The sequence below is a fragment of the Trichechus manatus genome, unplaced genomic scaffold, assembly GCF_000243295.1.
Source record: "Trichechus manatus latirostris isolate Lorelei unplaced genomic scaffold, TriManLat1.0 scaffold00025, whole genome shotgun sequence".
NCBI lineage: Eukaryota > Metazoa > Chordata > Mammalia > Sirenia > Trichechidae > Trichechus > Trichechus manatus.
The window spans coordinates 5,594,222-5,612,852 of NW_004443961.1; the positions used below are offsets into that span (position 1 = coordinate 5,594,222).

At 38.4% G+C, this 18,631-nt stretch overlaps 1 protein-coding gene across 4 annotated transcripts in view; it reads right to left on the reverse strand.

Moving 5' to 3' along the window:
* The window catches only part of BRD10 (bromodomain containing 10), a 108,282-nt gene that overhangs the window by 77,292 nt on the left and 12,359 nt on the right, over positions 1–18,631 (reverse strand). For all 4 annotated transcript variants that reach the window (XM_023728600.1, XM_004373484.3, XM_023728601.1 and 1 more), the window contains exon 2: positions 7,113–7,313. In XM_023728600.1, coding sequence (XP_023584368.1) covers positions 7,113–7,313 — 201 coding nt within the window. The remainder of the gene's footprint in view (positions 1–7,112; positions 7,314–18,631) is intronic.

Here is an 18,631-nt window from a genome sequence, read left to right on the forward strand (position 1 = left end):
ATGTGTATTTTCACCAAAAAAAAAAAAGGTTGAGAAGTTAGAGGGTTGATATGTTGTGGGGTTGTTAACCAATGTCATAAAACAACATGTGTACTTCTGTTTCATGAGAAACTGTTAGTTCTGTAAGCTCTCACCTGAAGTACAATAAATAAATAAAGTTTAAAAAAAAAATATAGAAACTGTTAAGATTTACATATATATAGAAGGCTGCTTAAACAGCTTCCATGTTTTAACTCCAGAGCCCCAAATCAATTAAGTAACAATAAGATTATCCAGATACATGAAATAAAGACTAACAGTCTTGTAAAAACAGTAAACCATCAATATGTTTAATACAGCTAAAGTAGACTTTAGTTTTCACAACTACTACCTAGTAATACCATATTCTAGTTAACAGAGGCTTACTTCAGGGAAGTCGACTTCAATTTTAACCAACTTTATTTAAAAAATTATTTAAAATGTATGACATACTTTCCTGCTAAAGGTATACAAAATATAATCCAGTCTTTCCTTAATGGCTCAAGGTCACCATTACAAAAAGAATGCAATGGTAGTGATTAGTTTAATGATTATTTCAGCACCTATAAATTCACCATATCTTTCACCCAATTTTCCCAAAACTTTGACTTGTACTGTTGCCATCTCCTAAATCAACAGTGCCTCCTTACACCAATCAGCCCCAAGACTGCCTGCTGTTCTATCAGCATTGACCTGAAGGTAGCCAGGGAAAACCTGACTACTAAAGCCTTATTCACAACTGCTCTTGTTCAAGAGGCCATCACCTGTCATCTCCTTTACATTGGTTTCGAATGCTGTCCACACAAAGATAACAATGAAGGAATGCCAGGATTTCGGCTTTTGGCAATATGATTTAAGAAATCATTACTTTTAATGGCATATGCTGTACAAAAAGAAAGAGTGCCTACTGAATAAAAATTAAAATGCAGTGTAGTTCCTTTCTCTTACGCTGGAATAGATCACAAATCACAGATCTAAGTGTTGAGCTTAAATATTTTTAAATAGTGTACTTTTAGGTTTGTGACTGAAAAGGTGATCAGCTAAAAATTACATGTTCATCAAATAACTCAAATGTTACCATATTAAAATATGCACTAGAATTGTTCAGCTTGCTGTTATCTATCTGATATAAAAAGTATTTTAACTTACTTAACAGTTTGGAAACATTATTTTCTTCTTATGCCAAAGGTTTTAATTTTTTTTACGTCTATACCCAGCATTAAAGCATAACTACAATAATCATATGATCTCTGGCCCCCTGACCTGTCTTCCAAATGACCTTTCCTTAATGGGTTAATGATTTCAAAGTCCCTTTCCAGGCCTCCTTAGAAACCCTATGTGGCAGTTCTACTCTGTTCTATAGGGTCGCTATAAACTGGAATCAACTTGATGGCAACAGGTTTGGATTTTTTTTGGGGGTGAGGGGGAGGGCTTTCCAGGTCTAACTTTACATTTACAATACCTATATCCTCAATTATCCTCTGACTGACTCTTGGTAGAGTATTAGATTGATAGACTTGATAGACTAATAGAATTTCAAATATCGTGACAGATACTAGGGTAACTATACACAGGGAAGGAGGCTTTGTCTAGCATTCCCATATATCCTAGCACGTTGCTGCCTAAATGTCACATTCTCCTGAGGACTCAAAAGAAATCTTGGAACAGGTTCAAAAGACATTGCTTTTTTGACCGTAAATGTGTCTGCTCTACTAGTTATCTAGAATCTTACAGATTTTGATATTTATTATATTTTCAAATATAAAAGAGTAATATGGTTATTTTAGAAAATTTATAGAAAACATTTCGAAGTTAAAAAAAAAAGAAAAGGGGCCACCACTTTTGATACATCTTACACGTGCTTTTGTAAGCTCACAAAGTTAACACTCTCTTGGCATTGAAGAGAGGGAAAGAAGGACACCATGGCTAGAATTATCAAGAATGAGGAAGAGAATGACATAAGGAGAAGCTAGAAGGGGTAGGGAGAGGCCAAAAGGTGAAAGCAAGGTCTTATAAATTATGTTAAGCAATTTGTTTCTGTGTGTGCTTGTTTTGTTTTGGAAAGCAGGGAGGTGATAGTATAGTTGAGTGGTTTGATCAGACTTGGATTTTGAAAAGTCCACTCTCGCTTTAATAGATACACTCAGCAACTGGCAGAATCACCATATTGGTTCCCTGATCTGTGCAGTGAGGGCTATTATCATAGAAAAGGCCAAATGGAAGCCTCAAGAACTGCCTCTATATAGGAAAATAGTAAATCAAAAGCAATTCTGTATTCCTGGAGAGACTGCAGCGATTAGTGCCACCTTCGAGGACTTGAAGGATACAGGGGTGGTGATTTCCACTACATCTCCCTGTTCAACTATCCTATCTGGTGTGTGCAGAAAATAGATGGAACATCACACACTTAACCCGGTTATTCCACTGCAGCTACTATTCCAGATGCAGTTTCACTGACTGAGCAAATTAACACGTACATACATGGTGCTCAGCTATTGATCCGGCAAATGCTTTTTTCTCCATCCCACTGCCGTCAAGTCAATTCCGACTCATAGTGACCCTATAGGACAGAGTAGCACTGCCCCATAGGGTTTCCAAGGCTGTAATCTTTACAGTAGCAGACTGCCACATCTTTCTCCTGCAGAGCGGCTGGTGGGTTCAAACTGCCAACCTTTTGGTTAGCAGCCGAGTGCTTAACCACTGCTACAGTAGGGCTCATTTTCTCCCCATACCTGTTAGTAAAGACCACTAGAAGCAGTTTGCTTTCAGTTTGGCAAGGTGAGCAATATACCTTCACTATACTACTTAGGGGTATATGAACACTCCAGCCTTATATCACAATTTCGTCTGCAGGGACCTTGATTGTCTTTCTCTTCCACAAAACATCACACTGGTCCATTACATTGATAACACCATGCTGACTGGATTTAGTGAGCAAGAAGTAGCAACTACTCTAGACTTACTGGAAAAATATTTGCATGCGAGAGGGTGGGAAATAAATCTCACAAAAATTCAGAGTCTTTCCGCCTCAGTGAAATTTCTAGTGGTCTAGTGGTGTGGTGCATGTCAAGATATCCCTTCTGAGCTGAAAGATAAGGTGTTTCATCTGGCCCCTACTACAAATGAAAAGGAGGCACAATGCCTAGTCGGCCTCTTTGTATTTTGGAGGCAACATATTCCTCATTTCAGTGTACTACTCCAGTCCATTTACCAAGTGACCTGAAAAGTTGCTAGTTTTGAGTGGGGTCCAGAACAAAAGGCCCTGCAACAGGTCCAGGCTGCTGTGCAAGCTGTTCTGCCACTGGGCCATATGATCTGGCGGATCCAATGGTGTTAAAGTGTCAGTGGCAAGTAGAGATGGTGTTCGGAGCCTTTGGCAGGCCCCTATAGGTGAATCACAGCACAGCCCTTAGGATTTTAGAGCAAAGCCCTGCCATCCTCTACAGATAACTACCCTACTTTTGAGAAACAGCTTTTGGCTTGCTATTGGACCTTACCAGAGACTGAATACTTAACACGGGCCATCAGGTTACCATGCGACCTGAGCTCCCCATCATGAATTGGGTGTTCTCTGATGCACCAATCCATAAACTTGGGTGTGCACAATAGCACTCCACCATCAAATGGAAGTGGTATATACACGACTGCGTTTGCTCAAACCCTGAAGGCACAAGTTACAGAAAGTAGTTAAATGCCCATGACCCTCACTCCTGTAACATAACCATGACCCTCACTCCTGTAACAGAACATTTCTCTCCAGCCTGCACCTAAGGCCTCATTGGGAGTTCCCTACAATCAGCTGACTCAGGAAAAGAAAGCCTGGGCCTGGTTTACAGATGGTTCTGTGTGATATGCAGGACCACCCAAAAGTGGACAGCTGTAGCACCATAGTCCCCTTCCAGGACACTCCTGAAGGAGAGTGGTGAACGGAAATCCTCCCAGTGGAAAGAACTTCAAACAGTGCACCTGGTTGTTCATTTTGCTTAGGAGAATGGCCAGATGTGTAATTTTACACCAATTCATGAGCTGTGACCAATGGTTTGGCTGGATGGTCAGGGACTTGGAAGGAACATGACTGGAAAAGTGGTGACAAGGAGGTCTGAAAGGGCAAATGACGTGAAGATGTTTGAGTCCCATGTGAATGCTCACCAATGGGTGAGCTCAGTAGAGGAGGATTTTAATAATCAAGTGGATAGGATAACACGATCTGCTGGTACCAGTCAGCCTCTTTCCCCAAACACTTCTGTCACTGCCCCATGGGCTCAAGAAGAAAGTGGCCATGATGGCAGGGACAGAGGTTATGCTTAGCAACATGGAATCCACTTATCGAGACCAACCTGGCTGTAGTCATTGCTAAGTGCCCAATCTACCAGGAGCAGAGACCAACACTGAATCCCTGATATGGCACCATTCCCCAGGGTGATCAGTTAGCTTCCTGGTGGCAGGCTGATTACAGTGGACAGCTTCCACCATGGAAGGGGCAGTGTTTTATTTTTACTGGAATAGACACTTATTCCAGATTCCAACTGGCCTTCCCTGCATGAAATGCTTCTGCCAAAACCACTATTTAGGGACTTAGTGAATGTCTTATCCACCATCATGGTATTCCACACGTCATCGCCTCTGAACAAGGAACTCACTTCACAGCAAATGAAGCGTGGCGATGATTCCACGCTCATGGATTTCACTAGTCTTACCATGTTCCCCATCATCCTGAAGCAGCTAGCTTGATAGAATGGTGGAAAGGACTCTTAAAGACTCGATTGTGACTGTATGGTTCATAACAAATCATGGATAGGAATTCCAGAACACTTAATTGTGCTCATGAGGAAACTGTACATAGACCAAGATATAGTTATTCGAACAGAACAAGGTGTTCATCAAAATCAGGAAAGGTGTGCATCTGGGTTGTGTCCTTTCACCATACTTATTCAATCTGTATGCTGAGCAAATAATCCGAGAAGTTGGATTACATGAAGAAGAACTCGGTATTAGGATTGGAGGAAGACTCACTAACAACCCGAGATATACAGATGACACAACTTTGCTTGCTGAAAGTGAAGAGGACTTGAAGCACTTACTGATGAAGATCAAAGACTACAGCCTTCAGTATGGATTATACCTCAACATAAAGAAAACAAAAATCCTCACAACTGGACCAGTAAGCGACATCATGATAAACAGAGGAAAAAATGAAGTTGTCAAGGATTTCACTTCACTTGGATCCACAATCAATACCCACCGAAGCAGCAGTCAAGAAATCAAACGATGCACTGCACTGGGCAAATCTGCTTCAAAAGACCTCTTTAAAGTGTTGAAAAGCAAAGATGTCACTTTGAGGACTAAGGTATGCCTGACCTAAGCCATGGTATTTTCAATCACTTCATATGATACGAAAGCTGGACAATAAATAAGGAAGACTGAAGAAGAATTGATGCCTTTGAATTATGGTGTTGGCGAAGAATACCGAATATACCATGGACTGCCAGAAGAACGAAAAAACCCGTCTTATAAGAAGTACAACCAGGATGCTCCTTGGAAGCAAGGATGGTGAGACTACGTCTCACATACTCTAGACATGTTCTCCAGTCCCTGGAGAAGAACATTATGCTTGGTAAAGTACAAAGGTCAGCGAAAGAGAGGAAGACCCTCAACGAGATACAATGACACAGTGGCTGAAACAATGGGCTCAAGCACAGCAACAATTGTGAGGATGGCACAGGACTGGGCAGTGTTTCGTTCTGGTCTACAAAGGGTCACTATGAGTTGGAACCCACCTGATGGCACCTAACCACAACAACATTAAGGTGTCAGCTAGATGGCAATAAATTGGGCTGGTACTAAGCCTTGTTGATTGTTCCCAAAACAATCTCAGGTCTTCTGATTTCTAGGTGACCAATAGCAGAGATCTAGATTACACTACCTTCTTCCTACAAACCCTCCTGTTCTCTAATCTCTCCTATTCCAATCTATTGTATACTACTGTCAGATCAATCTTTATCCTTTCCATAAACACTCCTTTCCTATAGCAGGAGTAGTTCTACGAGGTTCTGCACAAGGAAAAAAAGTACTTCACAATGGGCTCCCAAGTAATCACCGCTATGAAAATTATGATGATAGAATGTGAAGGCTGAGTTTCAATCCTACAAACTATCAAAGCAAGCTATATTTATTATTCTGAGAATAACAACAAAATATTATAAATTGCCTTTGAGCAGCATTAGCAGTTCCCTATTGTATCAATCATCAGTCCTAACATAGTTGGAGATTTGATCCAGTATAAAAATCACCAGTCTTTGTTCTGCCAGTACAGAAATTTGAGTAATCACTTCAACTCTCTGAACCCTGGCCCTTATTTGGAAAATAAAAAAAGTTATACGTGCCATCACTTATGTTCTCAAACCCTAGAAGGTATCACTAAATGAGCTCTTTCCTAATGAACCCAGAGTAAACATAATCATCTAGGACATTAACACCTATGGAGGAACCGGCAAAGGTGAAACCTTTTGTCATTCTTGAACTACATAATCTCTGAAGTTCTCCTAATTTTAAAGGTTTATGATTCTATAAGAGGCCTGGTGGTGCAGTGGTTAAGAGCTCGGCTGCTAACCAAAAAAGGTCGGCAGTTCGAATCCACCAGCCACTCCCGGGAAATTCGATAGGACAGTTCTACTCTGTCCTATAGGGTCACTATGAGTCAGAATCAATAGCAATGGGTTTGGTTTGGTTTTTATGATTCTATAGACTATAGAAAGGTCTAAAGCTATATAAATCTATATAAAATTCCACTAATATAAAATTTATAACTCACTTTAGAATACTTTTAGAAATCTAGAAAGTATTCTAAAATTTTTATAAAAATTATTTTTGTACAGCTTTAAAGTAATTTGTCTTGAAATTTATAACTATATTGTTAACACATGTCAGTGTGATAGGTTCATTACAAATTCATACTTTGGTGACACTATTTTGGAACACTACTAAAATGGTCACAGAAATTTGATACGGGCATACAAAAGTTATACATCTACTCTTTGGAAAGTAATTTCTGGAAACTTGAACATCATGAAACTTAATTTTTTTTTTACATTTACCTTTTTTCTTCTTTTGCTCTCAGCTGTTCTTTCTGTCTCAAAACTTGAACCATTACAGATTCAAAAACTCCACTTGTCAAGCCTGCCAAACTTCGCGGTGTTGACCGACGCCTTGTTGAAGTACATGCAGTTCCCTTCTCATCCTCCAATCCATAATAGCCTCTAGATGTAACTGCTATCGTTGTCTTTTCTCTCAAGTTCCTTGGAGAAGAATAAGTCAATTCACAAGGTCAAATCTTCTGGAAAAGCAATAAACCCCCTTAACCAGCATCTTAAAAAGAATCCCTTTTTGAGGTAGATCCTGATGAAACTCACAGCTACATAAAAAGTATTTAGTTAAACCTTACTTAAGTAGTCTTCTCCCTACACACTTTTATCCTCCCTACACACTTTCTGATTTTCCTTTATTCATGTCATAAAATCACTTCCCTACAGTAAAAACATTACAGGACCAAAGCATCAAAATTGAAGACTAAATCACTATCTCCTTAACAGATAAAAAGCTTACTGTTTGCAAAATTAAATGTAGCTCCTCTTTTCATCTCTACATACATTTCATACAACCTATCATCATTGGTATAAGGAGTCCTGGTGGTGCAGTGGTTAAGCACTTGGCTGCTAACCGAAAAGTCGGCGATTCAAACCCACCAGCCACTCTGTGGGACAAAGGTGTGGCAGTCTGCTTCCACAAAGATTACAGCCTTGGAAACCCTATGGAGCAATTCTACTCTGTCCTATAGGGTTGCTATGAGTCAGATTCAACTCGACAGCAACAGGTTTGGTTTTTTTTTTATCATTGGTATACGAAAATGTACAACACAAAAACTTTTTGGGAAAGAAAATTTACGATGATACCTACAGTTTGAATAAATTATAAACAAATGAAGCATTATAGTATAAAATTTTAAGTTGAGAATATGGATATCTTCTCACTAAACTGTATAAAGAGTCTAGGAACTACCTCTACCACAAATGTCTCCTTACCCTATGATGTCTTTACTGTTACCCTGAGATACTAATCTAATCCTTAAAGATAATGATGAAAGACAGTTTCTTAGCAGTTTACTTAATTATCCATAAGTCCCCTAGGATAGCAAAACCAATTAAGTGCTCAAAGAAGTAAACATTCATTATGTGGATAAGAATCTATATAAATTACAAGTTAACCCTTAAATCGCATGGCTAAATCTTCATGTAAATGAGCCAAAGACTGACTGCATTTTACTCTTTAACCTCAGTCTTATAAAAACAAAACTACTTTTTAAACAGTATTTTCTCAGAATAAAGACCAAAAAGCAATTAATATCCTTTATTACTCACCAGAAATAAAATTTCATAAGCTTTGATACTTGTCACTAATAATAAAAACACTAAAAAAACTATGCTGTTTCTCTCATATCACCATGTAAAGATTAAAAAAATAGACATTAGTCAGTGTGATATGATGGATCGCTTTTGTGTGGCCTTTCTCACCATGGTCTTTTAACTCCCACCCAAGTGATTGGGTGGGACTGTGCAAACAGGGTTAACTGTGGCCCACCAAGGGGATTAGTCAGTTTTGCCATCCCACTGGGCTTGAACTGAGCCATCCCAGAGGTGGAAGGAGAGGATCCCACTACCACCAAGGAAGAACAGCCAGCAATGGTGAGCGTGCCCTTTTGGACCTGGGATCCTTGCGCCAAGAAGCTCCTGGAACCAGGAGACCAAGAGAGAGAGCAAGCAGTAACCCTGAAGACGGTGAGAAGCGGCAGCAGAGACCGGCACCAGGAGATGGTGTGGTGGGCTTCCTGGTCCACAGAGAAAAAGCTGAGTGCCTTTCAGTGGAGGCCGAGGACCAAGGAGAGGTGTGCTTGCAAGCACAGGTGGGAAGACACTGTCCTGATAGAAGAACTGTATCCTGAGTGTTCCTGAGCCTGAACTGTAACTGTTACTTCCCTAATAAACCCCATAATCATTGAGTATTGTCTGTGAGTTCTGTGTGGCCACTGCAATGAATTATTGAACCCAGCAGAGAAGTAGAGAGTGCCAAGGGAGGGATGGTTGGTGTCAGATGGTGGAGAGAGGAGGCATGTCGGACTTCTGCTTCATAAGAATCAGCCTTGTGCTATCGATCTTGATTCTCCTTCCCCCTTGTGAAGTTAGAGGAGGTCAGACACTGCCCCCACAGCGTTTTTACACTCAGTGTTGGAGAGAAAAATTCTTACACTACATCAGTGGGTATATAAACTGGCAAAGCCTTTTGGGAAGCCAATTTGGTAATAATCATTTAAATTTAACATGCACCTATCCTTTGGTCCATCATGCTTCAATGAATCTACTGTATAGACACATGTCCACAAGTGAACAATAAAACACACACACAGCATTGTTTGCTGTTTAAAAATTAAAATAAACCTAGAAACATACTGAGAATACAATCCAAAGTCTTTACTATTGTATACAAGACCTACTATGTTACAGCCCTTGTCTACTATAATACACAAAATGATTTATAAATAAATATGCATACATAGGGAGGTAAATAATCAAATATTTTTTGGGAAGCCAGATGATAAGAGTTTGGAGATCACTGCTCTCATCTGTACTTATAAGCTACCTGATGTCCAAAAATGTTTTCAGAACAAATAAGTTTTCATGTCCATTAAAAAAAAAAAAAAAAGCATTTATCACAAACTATTAAACTTATGTCCTACTCTCTGGTCTTTTTTTAACTTCTGTCCTCCCAGTTGTTAACTTTTATTCCTCCTGCATTTATTTTTGTCTTCATCCAGACCTCCAGTTCCTTGTCTGACTCCTCCATTTGCTCTAATACAATTCAGCCTATTCCAGCTATTCACAAAGAAAATTGGTTCCAATCCCAGAATACATACATAACTAACCTCTTATCAACACCCTCAACTCCTCTGTCCAATTATCTTTTTTGTCTCAGGTACCTATGTCCCTCCTGCATCTCAGCCAAAAGCTCCTCCACTACTAAGCACTATAGGAAAAAATCACGTGTAGTTTGTTGTCTGACTAAACCTCAACTGGGCTCTCAACCTTGCCTAAGGCTTCTCTGAAGAAAGTCAACTACCTCTCTCATTCTCCATAACAGCAATTTCAAATGCCACCATTATCCAAAAGGTCTACCCCCACCACTCACTGTCACAGGAGCTGACCGTGTCCACCACAAATTTCACGGAGAAAATAATAGTTTTTAAGTAGGTGATCCATTAGCTCCTGCCTCTTAAAAAACAAAATTATCTGAATCCAGACCCATTCTTACTTTAAATTTCAGTGAAAAATTTGCCTCCCATCCTCTTATAAAAACTATCCCCCAAAAAACTAAATTTTCAGAATTCGCATTTCATTGATCATCTTCTGAATCTTCAACCTCTCTTTCTCTATCTACTAGTTTCCTTTAACATATAAGTATGTCCAAGTTTATATTAAAAACAAACCTTTCCCCTTGAAAAGAGTCACACCTAAACTGCTGGTCCACTTCACCCTTTACTCACACTTCAACCTACTGTAATCTGGCATCTGTCTGCACCCAATCTACTGAAATTGCTCTTCCCTGTCTGCATCCAATCTATTGAAATTGCTCTTCCCAAATGATCTTCCAGTTGTGAAATTCAATGGGTATTTTTCCATTCTTGTTTCACTCAACCTCTACACCATCTGATTTCTCTCTTGTCAAGAACTTGTACTGGACTTTGCAGAAAAACACAATTTTAGATAGGCAGAAAAGAGTGGAGAGAGAATACTAACGAAAAACAAAAATATTCATTCATATTTATTCAAATTCATGCAAAATATTTACTCAGCAACAGGGATTCAGTAATGAACATGATTTATATATAAAGAATGAAAAACATAAAAACAAAAGATGACTTTGATATATTTAGGTTGAAACAATGGTGTGGCACTTTTCACAATGCCAAAAGGTGGCAACAACCAAAATGTCCAACAAGAGATGAATGGATTAACAAAATGTGGTAAATACACACAATGGAATGCTATTCAGCCGTAAAGAGAAATGAAGTTCTGATGTATATCACAATATGGACAACACCTGAAAACAACATGCTGAGCGAAATAAGTCAGTCACAAAAGGACAAATACTGTATGATCTCACTTATATGAAATAAGCAAATATACAGAAACCAAAACTTATTAGTGGTTACCAGGGGCAGGATGGAGGGGAAAGGGGAAAAAAGGGGGAGTTTTTGCTTAGGGGCATTAAGTTTATGTTAATGGTGGAATGATTTGGAAAACGATAGCAAGAACAGGTACACAACTTAAAGAATGTAATCAACATCACTGAATTATATATATGCAGAAATTGTAGAGATGCTGTATATTTTGTTATGTATATTTTCACAAAAAAAAAAAAGATAAAACTTCCAAAGCCTATGTTCAATTTTGAAACTGTACCAAATAAATGACCAAAACAACAACAACAAAAAACCCTGTGGCTGTCAAGTTGATTCTGACTCCCAGTGACCCTACAAGACAGAGTAGAACTACTTCATAGGATTTCAAAGGCTGCAAATCTTTATGGAAGCAAAATGCCATATCTTTCTCCTGCAGAGTAGCTGGTGGGTTCAAACATCCGACCTTCTGGTTAGCAGCTGAGCGCTTAACCACTGCGCCACTAGGCTCCTCTAAATGACATAATATTCCAAAGAGCAACTGAAGACCATAACTAATTAAAAACAAAACTACAAAAAAACAAATTTATTTTCTTGGCTTAGAATAAATTTCTGTTTCTTGATTCTGTTTTTCTAATTTAAGGAAGACACTGCGCCACCAGGCTCCTCTAAATAAATGACATAATATTCCAAAGAGCAACTGAAGACCGTAACCGATCAAAAACAAAACAACTACAAAAAAAAAAAAAATTTTATTCTCTTTGCTTAGAATAAATTTCTGTTTCTTGATTCTGTTTTTATAATTTAGGGAAGACACAAAGGTAAATGTAAAGTTTTTACTTACATAGTAATCATATTTGAAAACTGTTTTGCTTATCTCAGCAACTTTGCTAAGCGTTTTTAACAGCTCACTCTTTACCACACAGAACCACTCAGGAGTTTTCAGTACAGGCAGAAAGGAAGGTTTCCTAGGTCACTAACTCTCATACAGTCCAGATATGTTCACATTTTCTGGAAGACACTGAAGTTGTGACAAGTCTACAAAGCAGGCAGGGAGCTATATACCTTGGCTTCCTGCTCCTGGTTATCTCCTCTAAATAGGTGCAAAGCATTGATGAAGCTTCACAGTAGACTGTAAATTCAGAATACTTTCACATTCAGACAATACGCAAGAAGACAAGACAGAAAAGCTAGCATAAATTTTGTCCCCGCCTACAGGAAAAAACAGATTGTGACAAGGAGATTTAGGGACCTGGCAAGAACAAAGGACATAACTGAAATGAGGAGGATGCGACAAGTGGATATTACGGTGTCCATATAAAACAAGCAACGTTACTAACTTCTCTTTCAGTCTTTAATTCCAAAAATGGGAGAATACCATTCTTATTCCCCACAAACCAGTAATTTCTATTATTTGCTCACTTATTTCTTACGTCAAGTGAGCAAAACATAGGTAATGCAAATGGTAATTCCACTATATTATTAAAATGCCACATATTTTATGGAAAAATAAGTACATGAAAAAACTCTGGAAATTTCAGAAAAAGAAAAGTCATTTTGACAGAAGACTCACCCTACTAGATTATTAAAATAGATTTTAAAGTCACAATAATGAAGTTTGATACCAGGAGATGAACAGATACATCAATAGCACGGAGAAGAGAGTTAAAAAATTAGATTCAAATACATTCGGAAATTAGTGTATCATAAAGATTGTACTTGAAAGTGATGGAAAAAATATAAGTGATGTTGAGACAACTGGCTGGACATTTGGGGGATAGGGAGGAGTTGGATTTCAACCTTATTCCTTGACCAAATAAATTCTGGATCAATCCATTCATGTGTTCATTCATTCATTTACTCCTTTGCTCAATATTAACTAAGTACGTACAGGTGGTGGGTTAGGTGTCAGCATTAACACTAATAGGTAAGATCCCTGTCCTCACTGAGCTTACATTCTGGTAGAGAAGGCATACAAAAATCGAGTAAACACATACATACATATATGCATACATAAGTTCTAACTGCAAATTACATACTATAAATTCTGTGAAGGACAGTCAAGAATAATTTCTGAGGAAGTGACAGGAGGAGCAGCCCACCATGCAAAAAACCTTGGGGATAGAATGTTCTGGATAAAAGGAACAGCAAGAATAAAGGCCCTGAGGTGAGAAATGGTTCGGCAGGTATGCATGAAGTACAGAGAGCCAAACTTTTTACTGCAGCCTAAGGGCCAATGAAGTGCTTTAAGCAGGTCTCAGTTCTCTAGTGTTGCTATAACAGACACTACAAGTGGGTGGCTTCAACAAACAGAAATTTACTTTCTCACAGTTTAAGAGGCTGGAAGACTGAACTCAGGACGCTGGCTCTAGGGGAAGGCTTGCTCTCTCTCTCTTGGCTCTGGAGGAAGGTCCTTGTCTCTTTGAGCTTCTGCTCCTGGGCGATCTTTACATGCTTTGGCATCTCTCTTCCCCCATCTCTGCTCTGCTCACTTGTTTAATCTCTTTTATATTTCAAAAGAGACTGATTTAAAACACACCTTAAACTAATTCTGTCTCATTAATGTAACAAAGACAATCCATTCCCAAATGGGATTATAACCACAGGCATAGAGGTTAGGATTTACAACACGTATTTTTTGGGAACACAATTCGATCCATAACAGCAGAGTACTGACTTCCTTTACTTTTTTTTTTTTTTTTTTAAGTTCACGCTGGCTGCTGGGTAGAAAGTGGATTCTAACAGGAAAAACAAAAGCAGGAAAACAAGTAAAGAAACTACAGCAGTAATCCAGGCAAAAGATGGTGTGTATTTCCAAGTGGTGACCAGTGGAGAGAAATAGACAAGATTTAAAATATGCTTTAGAAGCAGAAAGTTCAGGGCAGCAGATATGTTCAATATGGGGAATAGCTGAAAAGGATGAATCAACAAAAAAGGCTAGTTTTTTGGTCAAAGCAACTTGGTAGAAGATGGAGCCGTTTACTCAGATGGGAAGAACAGACTTACTGAAACAAGCAAACAACCCCCTGTCCCCCCCAAAAAAAGGCTCAGTTTTGAACACGTTCAAGTTTGAGGTGGCTATTAGACATCCAGTTGGATTAAAAAAAAAAAAACACTATTAACTGTAGCGTCCTCTTAGCAGTAGGGGAGCAGGGGACCGGTGAGAGGAGACTTATTTTTTGTTGTACTACCTCTTGTACTGTTTTCGTTTGTTTCTAAGTATCTTTTATTTAGCACGCATCCATAAAAAGCAAGCTGTCAAATTAAGCACAATCAGCTGAAACTATCAGTATGTGTACGCAATTTATTATTTTTTGTCATAATTCTTTTTTTTCTCAGTTACGGGCAGACAAAGCTGTTGAAAAATTTACAGAATAACTTAAATTGGCAAAATTCTATATTTAATATAATTTTTCCCCTAAGAACTGGGAGAAGACTGAAATTATTTAAAGAAAGAAACAAAACAACTAAGTCTAACCTAGAACTATTTATAGAGACTTAAATCTAGCTTATTATCTAAATTATTCAGCAAAAGAAAGTGCTGCTTTTCTCTTATTTTTAGCACCGCTGATTTCTGCCATAGACAAAACAATTTTTTTCAGATACTTGTGTATATAAATTTTTTGTCAAATTTGTGACCTAACAGAATCAAAGCCAAATGCAATTCTTTAAACTTGGAAGTGAAAAGAATAAGCTGAAAATTAAGGAAAGGGAAAAGCTCAAAACGATGCTCGTTTTCCCTAACTCATCTCACATACTTGTCCTTTCAGCACACTGCTCCTATAGCTCTTGTCATGTATTCCTCTAGCCTAAGCCTTTTAATGCAACAACTCTCTAATATGGAATATCAGTCTCTTCATTAGCACAGCATTTTAGGCCCTTTGTAATCTGGCCCTTCTTAGTCACCACTTTTCTATATGTATCTACACTCTAGCCAGACTAAACTATTGGCCATTCCCTAGCTATATACAGTGGCTTTTTTGCTTTTTTGAATATGCTATTCTTGTTGCCTGTAATGACCTCTACATCAACTTAGTTTATCAACTCCTCTCTTTACATGTTCATCTTGGAACCTCCTACAGTGCGTATCAAATAGTAGGTATTATAAATATATGCTGAATGAAATGAACTGTGCCTGTCTTACAACATTTATCATACACTCCTTCTTTTATGCTTCTGAATAATGTAGCCTTCCCTTAGGTCTCCCTGGGTGGCGAAAACGGTTAAGCAGTTGCCAACCGGCTAAAAGGCTGATGATTCGAACTCACCCAGAGGTGCACTGGGAGATAGGCCAAGCAATCTGCTTCCAAAAGGACACAACCCTGAAAACCCTATGAAGCATTTCTACTCCGCACACATGAACTGACTCAACAGCAACTAACAACAGCATCCTTCCCTTAAAGGAGGATATGGTGTCTTCATTCAACTCGACAAATACTTATTGGGGGGAATTATAGAACCCTGGTTAAAAACTTTATACCTTATAAAGGCTTGGTACTCGTATCAAACTATAAAAGCGAAACACAAAATTTAAAAATCAACCAAAAGACTGGGAGGTCAATTAACATTTCATACAAAGAGGTTAAAATGGATTACAAGGATGCCCCTTATCACCATTCTTATTCAATATTGAACTGGAAGTCCTAGATAGAGCAATAAGGCAAGAAAGCAAAATAAAAGGTCCAAAATGGAAAGGAAGAAGTAAATTTATCCTTATTCATGGATGACATGATCCTATATATAGAAAATCCCAGAGACTATATAAGAAAGTTACTGGAACTTATAGAAGGATTCATCAAACAGGCAGGATACAAGATCAACACATAAATCAGTTGGGTTCCTCTACACTAACAAGGAGGACTCTGAAAAGGAAATCAAGAAAACAATACCATTCACAATAGCCCTCCGAAGGATAAAATACCTAGGAATAAACCTAACCAGGGATGTAAAGACTTACACAAGGAAAACTATAAAATACTACTGCAAGGCACTAAAAGAGATCTACATAAATGGAAAAACACTCCATGCTCATGAATTGGAAAACTTAACACTATGTGAAAATGTCACTACTACCAAAAGCAATCTATAGATATAATACAATCCCAATCCAACAACATTCTTTAATGAAATGGAAAAACTAATCTCCAACTTTATATGGAAAGGAAGGAGGCCCAAACAGAAAAAGCAATACTGAAGAAGAACAAAGTAGGAGGCCTCACACTTTCTGATCTCAAAACTTGGTATACAGCCATGGAAATCAAAACAGCCTGGTACTGGTTCAATGACAGACACAAACATCAATGGAATAGAATTGAAAACCCAGAAATAAGTGCATCCATCTACAAGCAGCTGATCTTCGACAAAGGGTCATAAGTCCATTCAGTGGGGAAGAAACAGTCTCTTTAAAAACAGTGCCGGCAAAACTGGATATACACATACAGAAAATGAATCAGGATCCATACCTCACACCATGCACAAAAACTAACTCAAAATGGATCAAAGACCTAAATGTTAAAGCTAAAACTATAAAGTTCCTGGAAGATAACATAGGGTCAAAACTAGGGGACCTAATTTCAGCATAAGTAGCCTATCAAACAAAATTAAAAATTCACGAAGAACAGAAGATAAATTAGATAGCTGGGTCTTCCTAAAAATTAAATATTTATGCTCATCAGAAGACTTTACCAAGAGAGTAAAAAGAGAACCTAGAGACTAGGACAAAATCTTTGGCAACGATATATCTGATAAGGATCTAATCTCTAAAATATATTAAAAAAAAAACTTCAACTCAACAACAAAAGGACAAACAATCCAATCAAAAAATGGGCAAAGGACATGAACAGACATTTCACCAAAGAGGACATTTAGGCAGCCAAAAAATACGTGAAAAGATGCTCAGGATCACTATCCGTTAGAGACATGCCAATCAAAACTACAATGAGATACCATCTCACCCCAGCAAGAATGGCAATGATTAAAAAAAAAAAAAAACCCAGAAAACAACAAACGCTGGTGAGGCTGTGTGGGGACTATAACTCTTATACACTGCTAGTGGGATTGTAAAATGGTACAACCACTATGGAAAACTGTATGGCACTTTCTCAAGAAGCTAGAAATAGAAATACCTTATCATCCAGCAATCCCACTCCTAGGTATATATCCTAGAAATGTAAGAGCAGTGACGTGAACAGACATATGCACACCTATGTTCACTGCAGCATTATTCATAATAGCAAAAAGATGGAAACGACCTAAGTGCCCATCAATGGATGAACGGATAAACAAATTTGGTACATACATATAATGGAATACTATGCAATTATAAAGAATAATTAAGAGTCCACGGAACATAACATGGATGAATATGGAGGACAGTATGCTGAGTGAAATAATCAAAAAAAGAGAAACACTGTATGGTCTCACTATTATAAAAAATCAAGAATAGATACACACACAGAAAGCAAAGTTCTTTGATGGTTACCAGGGACGGGAAGGAGACAGAGGGGGAATCACTTTCTAGACAGCAGACACTTGTTACTTTTAGCGATGGGAAAGGCAATCCCAAATATGGGTGAAGTCAGCACAACTTGACCAAGGTAAATAAAGACACTAAGAAGTATATGAGAAAAACGGACAATTTCAGTAAATGCTGTAACATATACAACCCTGCAACAACAGTAAAAACAAACAATATTTATGTGGTTATCTAAGTAGATAAATGGATGCATATATGTGTATAGGAAGGCATATGCAAGTAAAGGCACATGCATGTACAGGTGTATCTGTAGGCATATGTACATACACGTTTGTGTGTGCTGCATACATATCCACATATATAATAAACCACATAGGGGGCACAGTTACGGAGGCTTCCTAAGCATATACAAACAACTTGCGGGACTGGTTTACTAGCTTAAAAGGTTCGGGACCATAGTCATGGGGAAAAACTTAGTCAGTTGGCATAACATAGTTCACAATGATAATGTTCTACATCCTAGATCGGTGAGTAGAGTCTGGAGTCTTAAAAGCTTGTGGGTGGCCATCAAAGATACAACTATTGGTCTCTACTTGTCTGCAGCAAAAGAAAATGAAAGAAATCAAAGTCTCAAAGAAGACGCTTGTCCATCGGTCTAACAGCCCACATGAACCATAGCCTCTTCTAACCTGAGACCAGAAGAACTACACAGTGCCCAGCTACCACTACCAACCAGGGCACAATAGAAGGTCCCGGATAGGCCATGGTCTTGGGGAACATCTGGCTCAATTGGCATAACATAGTTTATAAAGGAAATATTCTACATACTACTTTGGTGAGCAGCGTTTGGGGTCTTAAAAGCTTGTGAGAGGCCATCTAAGATACTCCACTGGTCTCACCCCTTCGGGAGC